At 44.3% G+C, this 14,071-nt stretch overlaps 1 protein-coding gene across 1 annotated transcript in view; it reads left to right on the top strand.

The window, feature by feature from the left end:
- The window catches only part of LOC130296461 (rho GTPase-activating protein 39-like), a 121,472-nt gene extending 111,304 nt beyond the window's left edge, over positions 1 to 10,168 (top strand). Inside the window, exons 8-10 of the mRNA XM_056548000.1 lie at positions 4,038 to 4,129; positions 7,227 to 7,396; positions 9,829 to 10,168. Coding sequence (XP_056403975.1) covers positions 4,038 to 4,129; positions 7,227 to 7,396; positions 9,829 to 10,023 — 457 coding nt within the window. The 3' untranslated portion in view covers positions 10,024 to 10,168. The remainder of the gene's footprint in view (positions 1 to 4,037; positions 4,130 to 7,226; positions 7,397 to 9,828) is intronic.
- The last annotated feature ends 3,903 nt before the right edge of the window (positions 10,169 to 14,071 follow it).

Below are 14,071 nucleotides of genomic sequence, written 5' to 3'. Positions count from 1 at the left end.
TACTAAAGAGAAATCCAAAAAAAGAAATGCATTTCCTCTGATGTCATGACCACAGTGCTCTCTGCTGACCTCTGCTGTCCATTTTAGGAATTGTACAGAACAGCATATGTTTGCTATGGGGATTTTCTTTCTCCTGCTCTGGACAGTTCCTAAAATGGACAGCAGAGGTCAGAAGAGAGCACTGTGGTCATGACATCAGAGGAAATGCATTTCTTTTTTTAGATTTCTCGTTAGTATACAGCCCCTAAAAAGTACTGGACGGATTAAGATTTTTTAATAGAAGTGATTTACAAATCTGTTTAACTTTCTGGCACCAGTTGATTTAAAAAAAATTAATAAAAAAAAAGGTTTCCACAGGAGTACCCCTTTAAAGCCAAATCGACTCTGGTGGTGCTTATAAGTAAAACAAAGAGACACTCTTAAACCTATCTTCTCAAGAAAGGCTACAGCTGTTTCACATGCTGTGACGCTTCTTCTGGCCTCTGAGGCTGGAAGAAGCACCACAGCATGTGAAACAGCTGTAGCCTTTCTTGAGAAGATAAGTTAAGAGTGTATTTCTGTTTGAACACGTACTGGCCTTGTATGCAGAAATACACTTTTAAATTTATGGTCTTAAGAAAGGCTACAGCTGCTTCACGTGCTGTGATGCTTCTCACAGCCCCTGAGGTCAGAAGAAGCATCACAGCACGTAAAATCAGCTGTAACCGTTCTTGAGAAGATAAGTTTAAAGGAGTACTGAAGTGGAATATAACGTATCCTCTATCCCAGTGTTTCTCAGCCAGAGTGGCTCCAGATGTTGCAAAACTACAACTCCCAGCATGCCTGGACAGCCATTGGCAGCCCAGGCATTCTGGGAGTTGTAGTTTTGCAACACCTGGAGGCACTCAGGTTGGGAAACACTGTTCTATTCGAAGAATAGGGGATAAGTTATAGATCACGGGGTGGTCCTACCACAGGGACCTCTCACGATCTCCTGAACAGGCTGCGGCAAGACGTGGCGGCCAACACCCCCCCTCCATGTATCCCATTCTTGAGAAGATAAGTTTGAGCCTACTTTTCTTGCACAATAAAAGCCCAGTACATGTTCAGTGGCCAGAAAAAGCTTTAGAGCACATGAAACAGCTGTAGCCTCTGTTACGCCCTGGCACCTCAACCCCTCCACCCCCCAGCGCCCAAGTTGAGTTCACTCCGTTTTGTATACAGCATGTAAAGTGGGGCAAAAAAAGTATTTAGTCAGCCACCAATTGTGCAAGTTCTCCCACTTAAAAAGATGATAGGCTGTAATTTTCATCATAGGTTATAACCTCAACTATGAGAGACAGAATGAGAAAAAAAAATCCATAAAATCACATTGTCTGATTTTTAAAGAATTTATTTGCAGATTATGGTGGAAAATAAGTATTTGGTCACCTACAAACAAGCAAGATTTCTGTCTCTCACAGACCTGTAACTTCTTCTTTAAGAGTCTCCTCTGTCCTCCACTTGTTACCTGAATTCATGGCTCCTGTTTGACACCTGTCCACAGCCTCAAACAGTCACACTCCAAACTCCACTATGGCCAAGACCAAAGAGTTGTCGAAGGACACCAGAAACAATATTGTAGACCTGCACCAGGCTGGGAAGACTGAATCTGCAATAGGCAAGCAGCTTGGTGTGAAGAAATCAACTGTGGGAGCAATTATTAGAAAATGGAAGACATACAAGACACTGATAATCTCCCTTGATCTGGGGCTCCATGCAAGATCTCACCCCGTGGTGTCAAAATGATCACAAGAACGGCGAGCAAAAATCCCAGAACCACACGGGGGGACCTAGTGAATGACCTGCAGAGAGCTGGGACCAAAGTAACAAAGGCTACCATCAGTAACACACTACACCGCCAGGGACTCAAATCATGCAGTGCCAGATGTGTCCCCCTGCTTAAGCCAGTACATGTCTGGGCCAGTCTGAAGTTTGCTACATTTGGATGATCCAGAGGAGTATTGGGAGAATGTCATATGTTCAGATTAAACCAAAGTAGAACTTTTTGGTAAAAACTCAACTCGTCGTGTTTGGAGGAGAAAGAATGCTGAGTTGCATCCCAAAAAATACCATACCTACTGTGAAGCATGGGGTGGAAACATCATGCTTTGGGGCCTTTTGTAAAGGAAAGAATGAATGGGAGCATGTATCGTGAGACTGAGTGAAAACCTCCTTCCATCAGTAAGGGCATTGAAGATGAAACGTGGCTTTCATCATGACAATGATCCCAAACACACCGCCCGGGCAATGAAGGAGTGGCTTCGTAAGAAGCATTTCAAGGTCCTGGAGTGACCTAGCCAGTCTCCAGATCTCAACCCCATAGAAAACCTTTGGAGGGAGTTGCCCAGCAACAGCCCCAAAAAATCACTGCTCTAGAGGAGATCTGCATGGAGGAATAGGCCAAAATGCCAGTAACAGTGTGTGAAAAACTTGTGAAGACAGAAAACATGTGACCTCTGTCATTGCCAACAAAGGGGATATCACAAAGTATTGAGATGAACTTTTGTTATTGACCAAATACTCATTTTCCACCATAATTTGCAAATAAATTCTTTAAAAATCAGACAATGTGATTTTATGGATTTTTTTTCTCATTCTGTCTCTCATAGTTGAGGTTATAACCTATGATGAAAATTACAGCCTCATCTTTATAAGGGGGAGAACTTGCACAATTAGTGGCTGACTAAATACTTTTTTTGACCCCTCTGTATCTACAAAAGGATATAAAGCAACTACTGACCTAGTGAGCGCTACGTTTCTATTCTCTCTTCAGAAGATAAGTCTTCCCATTACACGTTTTTGTTTTTTCCTGTGGGTTCTTCTCTAGTTTTCATCTCAGAAATGCAAAGTACTGACCGAAAATACTGCCACGAGAACGTGGCCTTATTTTTTCCTGCAACCATATACAGTGGTCCCTCGGACCATCGTTTGTTGAAACCATCGCATGTTGAGGGATCCGTGCAATGTAAAGTATAGGACAGTGGTCTACAACCTGCGGACCTCCAGATGTTGCAAAACTACAACACCCAGCATGCCCGGACAGCACGATCACTTACCTGTCCTCGGGGCTCCGGCGCGTCCTCTTCGGGATCCCCTTCGGCGCTCTCCATCGTCGTCATCACGTCGCTGCGCACGCCATCCAATAGGAGCGGCGTGCGTAGCGACGTGATGGCGGCGACGGAGAGCGAGGATGCCGGGGAAGCAGAGGCTTTGCCGGAGCGTCGGGGACACGTCGGGAACGCGGCGACAGCGATGGAAGGCGACATCCAGGGTAGCAGTGACGGTCCGGAGCGGCGGGGACACACGAGTATAACCTCCAATACCAGTGGTCTTCAACGTGCGGACCTCCAGATGTTGCAAAACTACAACTCCCAGCATGCCCGGACAGCCGTTGGCTGTCCGGGCATGCTGGGTGTTGTAGTTTTGCAACATCTGGAGGTCTGCAGGTTGTAGACCACGGTTAGGGGAAGTTGTACTCACCTGTCCCCGCCGCTCCGGACCGTCACCGCTCGTCACCGCTGCCCTGGATGTCGCCTTCCATCGCTGTCGCCGCGTCCCCGGGGTGTCCCCGACGCTCCGGCAAGGCCTCTGCTTCCCCGGCATCCTCGCTCTCCGTCGCCGCCATCACGTCGCTACGCACGCCGCTCCTATTGGATGACGGGACGGCGTGCGCAGGGACGTGATGACTATGAAGGAGAGCGCCGGCGATGCAGGGGATCCCGAAGAGGATGCGCCGGAGCCCCGAGGACAGGTAAGTGATCATCAGCGGACCACACGGGGCACCGTAAACGGCTATCCGGTGGCAGCTGAAGCAGTCTGCGCTGCCGGATAACCGTTTATGCGATGGCCCCGACATACAAAAGCATCGTATGTTGATGCTGCCTCTGAGAGGCCATCGTATGTTGAAATGATCGTATGTCGGGGCCATCGTAGGTCGAGGGGTCACTGTAGTTGGATGGACTTGGTGCAGAACATATTTTATTTAGTTGTCTTTTTGTCTTATTTCTTCGGTGTAGAGTCCCTGGCGATATCGATGAAGTAAACGCTCTGAAGCTGCAGGTAGAGCAGTGGAGAATCCCAGACAATCTGTCTGACCCCACCGTTCCTGGTAGGTACACCCATTTTTCGTAGCCGTTTCATTTTAAAACTACCTATTGTTTAATTTTTGGTGATGTTTTTTTTATAATTTTGAAATAATCCTGAAATCTTGCAGTTTTCATTTTGGCCACTAGGGCTAAAACTAAGCTGAGACGTCCTGTCCTGCCTGTCTTGATAAGGAGGAGGATGCTGGAAAGTGATCAGTACAGCGAAAGGGGACACAAGCAGATAGATAAGACGATAGATGATGCTCACAGATCAGCCTCCCTCTTCTTGTCAAATGTCCTCTTTAAAGGGGTACTCCGGCGCTTAGACATCTTATCCCCTATCCATAGGCTTGCATTGAGGGGGTAGAGCGTGACGTCACACGGGGCGGAGCCTTGACGTCACAACGCTCCGGCCCCGTGATCAACAGTAATCAGACCCGTAGCGAACACGCTCCGGGGACTGAATTTAGCGGAGTGCAAGATCACGGGGGTTCCCAGCGGCGGGACCCCCGCGATCAGGCATCTTATCCCCTATCCTTTGGATAGGGGATAAGATGTCTAAGCGTCGGAGTACCCCTTTAAAGGTCACCAAGCACGCTCCCAGACACATTTCTCAATGTGAATGGGGCAGTGGGGCAGCTCCACTCTATTGTCCCCTATGTCCATGGGGCTTGCTGTAAAGCACATCACAAAATGCTGTTAAAAAAAAAATGCTCAGGCAAAATGACTGCCCCCAAATGATAATATACACTAATATGAAATAAAAAAAATTACATAAATTATAAACAGTTTGGGGAAAAAAAGAACATGTTTCAAGTACCCCTTATAGTACTTAATAGTATTCTATTATTTGCAGCTGTATTTCTTACTAATTAAATCAGTGTTTCCCAACCAGGGTGCCTCCAGCTGTGCCTCCGGCTGTCCAGGCATGCTGGGAGTTGTAGTTTTACAACAGCTGGAGGCACCCTGTTTGGGAAACACTGGCTTATATAGTATGGAATGAGGTCAGAAAAATGCCTATCCTCTTTGATGCTTGTGTTGAGGCTAGCTGTTATCAAGTACATTCTTATACGGAAACGTGAGATGGTGATGACAGGTGGCGCCATTCCCGGTGCATGAGTAGGATACGTGGTAAATGGAGAATGTTCACAGCAGCCTCAGGAATCTGTGCTATGGATACAAGGGACTTACATGTTATCTAGTAAACCTGGATACAGCAGCGCACTAGGGTCCATATGAGACGGACAATTGCTGGAAGCCGCACACTGGTTAAAACGTCTGACCACAGTGCTCTCTGCTGACACCTCTGTCTGTGTCAGGAATTGTCCAGAGTAGGAGCAAATCCCCATAGAAAACCTATCCTGCTCTGGACAGTTCCTGACATGGACAGAGGTGTCAGCAGAGAGCTCTGCGGTCAGACAGAAAAGAGCTACACAACTTCCTCTGGAGCATACTGCAGCTGATAAGTACTGGAAGGATTAAGATTTTGCTGTCGCCTGCTACAGATGGCATCTGGATGGAGATTCAGTAGTGTGAATGAGCCTTTACCTGTGATTTATTGCTCTAAATGCCAGCTTCTTCTGGGTTTAGGAGTCCAGTGGGCGGTCTTACTCACTGATTGACAGTTATCTCTGTTTGCTCACTCATAGGAGAAGGGCTATCAATCAAACTGGACTCCAAAACCCAGAATGAGTAGAAATGTAACTGTGTGTGTGTGTGTGTGTGTGTGCTAAAGGGGTTATCCAGGAAAAAACTTTTTTGTATATATCAACTGGCTCCAGAAAGTTAAACAGATTTGTAAATTACTTCTATAAAAAAAAAATCTTAATCCTTTCAGTACTTATGAGCTGCTGAAGTTGAGTTGTTATTTTCTGTCTAAGTGCTCTCTGATGACACCTGTCTCGGGAATTGTCCAGAGTAGAAGCAAATCCCCATAGCAAACCTCCGTTCCCGAGACGGACAGAGATGTCAGCAGAGAGCACTGTCGTCAGACAGAAAAGAACAACTCAACTTCAGCAGCTAATAATTGTTAGAAGGATTAAGATTTTTTAATGGAAGTAATTTACAAATCTGTTTAACTTTCTGTAGCCAGTTGATATATATATAAAAAGTAAATTTTTTCCTGGAATACCCCTTTAATCTTTTCTTATTTTTATTTTTTTTTGGTGTGTGTAGACTGGACTCTAAAACCCAGAATGAGTAGAAATTCTAATGACTAAATTACTAGTTCCTTCAAATATACATATATATGTAACAAATATGCTTGAGAAAGGACGCACGGGCGTCTGAAACGTTGCTCCGTTTGTTGGAATAAACAACCACTTCACGTTTACCTGGTGTGCTGCGGCTTTTGTTTGCTGTCTGGATCTAGTAAGGGCTCCTGACCTGGGCTTGTCTCCGCTTGCACCCCCTGCTACTAACGGACCGCTCCATGTGCCGCTCCATTTGCTTTTTCTTCTCCATATATATATAATTTTTTTATTATTATTATATTTATTTATTTATATTTGGTGTGTGCGGACCGGACTGCATTTTCATTGTGACAGGTTCACTTTAAAATTATTCTCGCCAAAGATTAAAGAAGATGTCCCGTGCTAAGAAATGTATCCCCTATCCGCAGGAAAAGGGGATTAAGGTCTGATTGCGGGGGTCCAATTGTTGGGACCACCTACAATCTCCTATACAGGGCCCCGGTTTGGCCCAGGCTCTGCGCTGCTAGAGCTTGTTTCGTATCCAGCATGTCAGGTGGTTGAGACACGCCCCCTCCATTCATCTCTATGGAAGAGGCGGAGACACGCTGTGTCTCCGCCTCTCCCATAGAGATGAATGGAGGGGGAGTGTTTGTACCAACTGACCTGCTGTGTGCGTAACGTCACACACAGCAGCTTAGCCGGGTCCCTGTACGGGTGATTGCGGGTGGTCCCAGTGGTCGGTCCCAGGATAGGGGATAAATTACTTAGCACTGGACATCTTCTTTAACATCCATTAGCCCAGTGGTCTCCAAACTGTTGACTTTGAGATGCGCAAAACTGCAACCCCCATGTTTGTAGACCACCGCTGTAGCCAGTATGGGTTCATGGTACATCATTTACATATATATATTATTTTTTACATCTTTAGCATCCCTTTTGAAGCTTTGGTATCGAGAGCTGGAGGAGCCGCTCATCCCGCAACAATTCTACAAGCAGTGCATTAGTAACTATGAAAACCCCGATGCAGCAGTGTCCGTTGTGCAGCAGCTTCCTGAACTGAACCGGCTGGTGCTGTGTTACCTCATCCACTTCCTCCAGGTAGGTGATCCTATCATTTGCAGTTCTCTTCCAAATACATCACTAGCCTGTATGGATTGGGGGTTGCTTGTTGCGATTTAAAGTGGTACTCCAACATCAGGTGAAATTCTGGTTAAAGGGGTACTCCGACACAAAACATCTTATCCCCTATCCAAAGGATAGGGGATAAGATGTCTGATCGCGGGGGTCCCACCACTGGGGACCCCCGCAATCTAGCATGCAGCACCCACCTGTAAGCACTGCAGGAAACGCTGGAGGCTCCAAGTCTTATGCCTCCCGACCACGGGGACAGAGTATTGTGACGTCACGACTCCGCCCACATGTGACGTCCTCATCACGCCCCCTCCCATAGACTTGCATTGAGGGGGCGGGGCGTTACATCACAATACTCCGTCCCCGTGGTTAGGAGGTATAAGACTTGGAGCCTCCAGCACTTCCTGCAGTGCTCACAGGTGGGTGCTGCATGCTAGATTGTGGGCGTCCCCAGCAGTGGGACCCCCGCGATCAGGCATCTTATCCCCTATCCTTTGGATAAGATGCCTGATCGCGGGGTTCCCGCCGCTGTGGACCCCCCACAGTCTCGGCTGTGTCACCCCAGACATCCGGTGCATGGAGCAAACTTTGCTTCGTGCCGGATGACTGGCGATGTGGGGTGGAGGCTCATGATGTTACGTCCACACCCGCTCATGAGGTCACCACCATGCCCACAAGTCTATGGGAGGGGGCGCGGTCGTGATGTCACAAACGGGGTGTGAACGTTACGTCACGAGCCTCCGGTGCTGCACCCGAATCTCTACACGAACCCCGGGTGCAGCAGGGAGATCGTGGGGGGTCCCCAGTGGCAGGACCCCTGCGATCAGACATCTTATAGGGGATAAGATGTCTAGGGGAGGAGTATCCCTTTAAGCAGTATGCAATTCACTACTTTCTGGTTAAGCAGTACTTAATACTACAATTCCCATATTGCACCATTTTTTACTCCGTTCTTAATCCCAGTCCCTTCACAGCACTTCTGCCAGTTCTCCACCCAGAGCTGCTGCAGAAGTTTGATCTACAAAGTAGACTATTACACATTCAGTGAGTTTGCAGCACCTGCTGTATTCATAAACGGTCTGCTCCTCTGCTCTGTGGCATTGTTAAACACAAGGTAGCATTCTTCTCTCAATGTCCCAATAAAGATAAATATGTATATGACAAGGAGATGGTGATGAATGCTGTAGGGGGTTGGACAGAAGCAATGACATCACTCAGGGGGTGGGGTTACAGCTCAAAAGCAAGATCCAGCCACACCTTACGAGACAGAGCAGAGGATGATGCGACATCTTGGGTGAGAGGGAGAGGCAGAGGGCTAAAACTAAGCTGACACTTCCTGTCCTGTCTTGATAAGACGGAGGACGCTGGAAAGAGATCAGTACAGCGAAAGGTGACACAATCAGATAGATAGATGAGACAATAGATGATGCTCACAGATCAGCCTCCCTCTCTCTGTCAAATCCCCGCTGTGCCTGGGCTGTAAAACTATACATAATAAACTTTCACTTACCTTCCTACGATCCCTCGTTGTTTCGATATCGCCGTCCCGTTCTCCGGTCCCGGTCTCTTCTACTTCCTGCGGGTCAGTGACTTCACTCTGCGCTCAGCCTATCAGCGGCCGCAGCAATGTCCCGTCGCGGCCGCTGATAGGCTGAGCGCAGAGTGAAGTCACCAACCCGCAGGAAGAGGAAGCTGACAGGGACCGGAGCACGGGTGGCGATATCGGAACAACGGGGGATCGTAGGCAGGTAAGTGAAAGTTTATTATGTATAGTTTTACAGCCCGGGCACAGCGGGGGGGATAAAAGATTTCAGTTGGAGAACTCCTTTAAAGGTCACCAAGCACGCTCCCAGACACGTTTCTCAATGCAAATGGGACAGCTCCACTCTATTGTCCTCTATGTCCATGGGGCTTGCTGTAAAGCATATCACGAAATGCTGTTAAAAAAAACGCTCAGGCAAAATGGCTGCCCCCAAATAATAATATACAATAATATGAAATAAAAACCAATTAGGAGGGAGGAGCCGGGGGAACTGCTGCGACAACACCACACTGACAATGAGAGGACTACACAACTTCCTGTCGCGGGTATTTTTAAGCAAAAGCACACTGATGCCAGCACATTTTGTGATATATTTTTATGTAAATACAAATTTCTGATACTAGAATACCCCTTTAAGATGAGCTGGTGAACAGCAGAGTAACTGGCAGAGTAACAGACAAGCATTTCTCTCTTTTCATCCATACTGCATTAAAAGACCCTATATGGTGTATATTGATGGCCCGGTGGGATTTGTGACTTTATTTCACTGCTGTCTATCAAAAGATAAAACTTTTAAGAAAATAAAAAAATATTTAATAATAACAAAAATATGTAATTTTCTATTCCCCTTGAACAGATTTTCTCTCAACCTTCCAATGTGGGCACAACAAAGATGGATGTCAACAATCTCGCCATGGTCATGGCCCCAAACTGTCTCCGTTGTCAGTCAGATGACCCCAGAATTATTTTCGAGAACACCCGAAAGGAGATGTCTTTTCTGAGGATGCTGATTGTCCACCTGGACACGTCTTTTGTTAGGGGTTTGCTGTGAGGGTGAAAAACGTCCGCCTGTTACTTGTATATATCACAATTGTCTTTTTGTTTTTTTTTTTGTTTTTTTAAGAGAATATGGTGCGGTCCCTCCAAGAAGGTTCATATATTTTAGAGCAGTGGACTCCAACCTGCGGACCTCCAGATGTTGCAAAACTACAACTCCCAGCATGCCCGGACAGCCAACGGCTGTCCGGGCATGCTGGGAGTTGTAGTTTTGCAACATCTGGAGGTCCGCAGGTTGGAGACCACTGTTCTAGAGTGTCCCGGTATCTCCAGCTCTTTTTGTGGAGGCCGTGAGTGCCAAAGGGGTATTCCAGGAAAAAAACTTACATATATATATATATATCAACTGGCTCCAGAAAGTTAAACAGATTTGTAAATTACTTCTATTAAAAAATCTTAATCCTTTCAGTACTTATGAGCTTCTGAAGTTAAGGTTCTTCTTTTCTGTCTAAATCCTCTCTGATGACACCTGTCTCGGGAACCGCCCAGTTTAGAAGAGGTTTGCTATGGGGATTTGCTTCTAAACTGGGCGGTTCCCGAGACAGGTGTCATCAGAGAGGATTTAGACAGAAAAAAACAACCTTAACTTCAGAAGCTCATAAGTACGGAAAGGATTAAGATTTTTTTAATAGAAGTCATTTACAAATCTGTTTAACTTTCTGGAGCCAGTTGATATATATATAAAAAAAGTTTTTTCCTGGAATACCCCTTTAAAATGACTTCATCCGAAGTGTTGGGAGAACTAGTAAAGACATGTCTGCTCCGTAGCGGTGGGAAAAAACAATAGCCCTGGTCTTTTCTTTGTTCTTACAGTGAATGGTTCATTGTATGAAAGTCTCCTCCAGAGACGTATGAAAGAAAGACTAAAAAAGAAAAAAAAAGAGTTAAATATTAAAGGGGTTATCCAAGAAAAAACTTTTATATATATATATATTGGCTCCAGAAAGTTAAACAGATTTGTAAATGACTTCTATTAAAAAATCTTAATCCTTTCAGTACTTATGAGTACTTATGTTAAAGGGGTACTCCGCCCCTGGCATCTTATCCCCTATCCAAAGGATAGGGGATAAGTTGTTAGATCACCGCGGTCCCGCTGCTGGGGACCCCGGGGATCGCCGCTGCAGCACCCTGCTATCATTACTGCGCAGAGCGAGATTGCTCTGCACGTAATGACGGGCAATGCAGGGGCCGGAGCAGCGTGACGTCATGGCTCCGCCCCTCGTGACATCACGGCCCGTCCCCTTAATGCAAGTCTATGGCAGGGGGCGTAACTACCTTCACGCCCCCTCCCATAGACTTGTATTGACGGGGCGGGCCATGATGTCATGAGGGGGCGGAGCCATGACGTAACGATGCTCCGGCCCCTGCATTGCCCGTCATTACGTGCAGAGCAATCTCGCAGTAATGATAGCGGGGTGCTGCAGCGGCGATCCCCGGGGTCCACAGCAGCGGGACCGCGGTGATTTAACATCTTATCCCCTATCCTTTGGATAGGGGATAAGATGTCTAGGGGCGGAGTACCCCTTTATGGTTGTTCTTTTCTGATTAAGTGCTCTCTGATGACACCTGTCTCGGGAAATGCCCAGTTTAGAAGCAAATCCCCATAGAAACCTCTTTTAAACTGGGTGTTTCCCGAGACAGGTGTCATCAGAGAGGATTTAGACAGAAAAGAACAACCTTAACTTCAGAAGCTCATAAGTACTGAAAGGATTCATATTTTTTTAATAGAAGTAATTTACAAATCTGTTTTAACTTTCTGGAGCCAGTTGATATAGATATATATAAAAGTTTTTTCCTGGAATACCCCTTTAAGCTATCAAAGCTCTTTATAATGTGTTTGTATCTCTTTGGAGGGACCGGACCTTTTAATATATTTTGCATAATTTTAATTTTTTTTTATTTTATTATGTTGATATTTTAATTTTGTTTTAAGCTCTCCGTCCGAGCTCCGCTACGTCCGAGCTTGTGCTGAGCACCGTGAACCTACATTACAATATGTCAAGCTTTTTAATCCACGAACGAGTCCTTTCCGCTTCAGAAGCGTGAAGTGGCCGTCGCAAACTTGAATAGGTTTCTTTTTTTTTCCAATGTAAATTAATATTTCACTGTTTTACTATTAATTGCAACATGAAACTTAAAAAAAAAAAGAAAAAACTACACACATATTGTGTGTGACCATAAGAGTAAACACTATTTAACGACCCGCCATCCCAGGTATTGTCATGGCTTTTCTATGTACCGTAATTCCTGTAGTACAGGATCTAAAAGGAATTAATTTGACACTCAAAGGGGTTATTCATGTTTTAATTTTTTTATAATTTTTTTTTTTTTTTTTATGGCCCCAAAAGTGATAAAAAAAAATAAAATAATCCATACTCACTCCGGTCCGGGCTTAGTCTTTTCGTGAAGCGGATGACACATGACTGTTTCAGAGGCTTCCTCATGTTTCAGACTCCTGGCAACACCACTCAGTGATGGGCAACATGACTCCAGGAGGATAGCATGTGACCCCTGTGGCAATTAATTGGCTGAAACCGGTCATGTGTCATTCGCTTCTCATCCGGAGCTTGTATGGAGGATCAGCACTTGATCAGACAGGTAAGTATGGATTGTTTTATTTTTTATTGGGCTTGAGGCAGTTAAAAAATTTAATAAAATTTAATAAAATAAATAAATAATGTAGATAACCCCTTTAAAGTAAACCTCTCATATTGAAAAATGCAGTACTTTCTGCAGAAATAGTTCTGTTATATAGCAAGAGGAGTTGAAATGATTAATTATTTTGGTAATATAAGAGTCAATAATTATGTCATATTATAATGTATAGTTATATATACATTAGAGAGAGGTGTGTGTATGTGTGTGTGTATATATATGTATATGTAGCGAGAGAGAGATGTGTGTGTATGTGTGTGAGAATATATACTGTATGTATGTGTGTGTATATATATATATACATATACACCTCTATCTCTCTCTAATGTATATATAAAGATACATTATATATATAATGTATAGAGAGAGAGGTGTGTGTATGTGTGCATATATATATATATATATATATATATATATATATATATACACACACACATACATACAGTATATATACTCACACACATACACACACCTCTCTCTATACATTTTATATATATATATATATATATATATATATATATATATACACACACACACAAGCACATATATATATATATATATATATATATATATATCTCAACATATGCAGCTCCCCCTGCTGTATAACATGTTACTTACAAAAAGGATTTCAAGGTGACAAATTTCCATGTCATAGGTTCCTTCTAAGACAGTGTCTTCCAACAAGTGTGCCTCCAGCTGTTGCAAAACTACAACTCCCAGCATGCCTGGACAGTCGAAGGCTGTCCAGGCATGCTGGGAGTTGTAGTTTTGCAACAGCTGGAGGCACTCTAGTTAGAAGCAAAGGCAATGTATCATTTACACAGTCTGGCACATAATACTACATATGGTAATATATGGTTTTGTTCATGGTCTTTTTTTTTTTTCTTTTTTTTTTTTTTTTAGCATTATTATTATTATTATTTTTATTTTATTTAATATCCTGTTTTCCCCATTGACAGGTAAAAAACCCAATCACTGCATATTTCATATTTTGGTTTCTTCTGAATCCCCCCGGGCCGCTTAGATGTGCGTTACTAAGACGGACTTGGCGACTGGGATTCAGAACATACGACTTTATTGCAGTCTGTTACTAAATAGCTTTTTGTGAAAAGAAAGCACCACTTTTATTGCCACCGCAAACACCTATCCCTTTCCATAGTATTTTTTTTTTTTATTTATTATTCTTTTTTACTTACCGTACATTTAAAAAAAATTTTTTTTTTTTTACTGTAAAAAAAAAAAAATGGGTGCTCCGTCTATAAAACTGGTAATCTACCAATCTCTAGAGCAGATGAGGGCACTGTTACCTACATCGCCCTGGAAAGTGTATATTATTCCACGGATAAAGCGCGTATAGAGCCCGTACCGTGTTTACACTGTACTGTGAT

This window comes from Hyla sarda, chromosome 12, assembly GCF_029499605.1.
Source record: "Hyla sarda isolate aHylSar1 chromosome 12, aHylSar1.hap1, whole genome shotgun sequence".
In the NCBI taxonomy this organism is placed as follows: Eukaryota; Metazoa; Chordata; class Amphibia; order Anura; family Hylidae; genus Hyla; species Hyla sarda.
The sequence above is the reverse complement of the archived record's forward strand: the minus strand, read 5'-3'. Positions and strand labels throughout refer to the sequence as shown.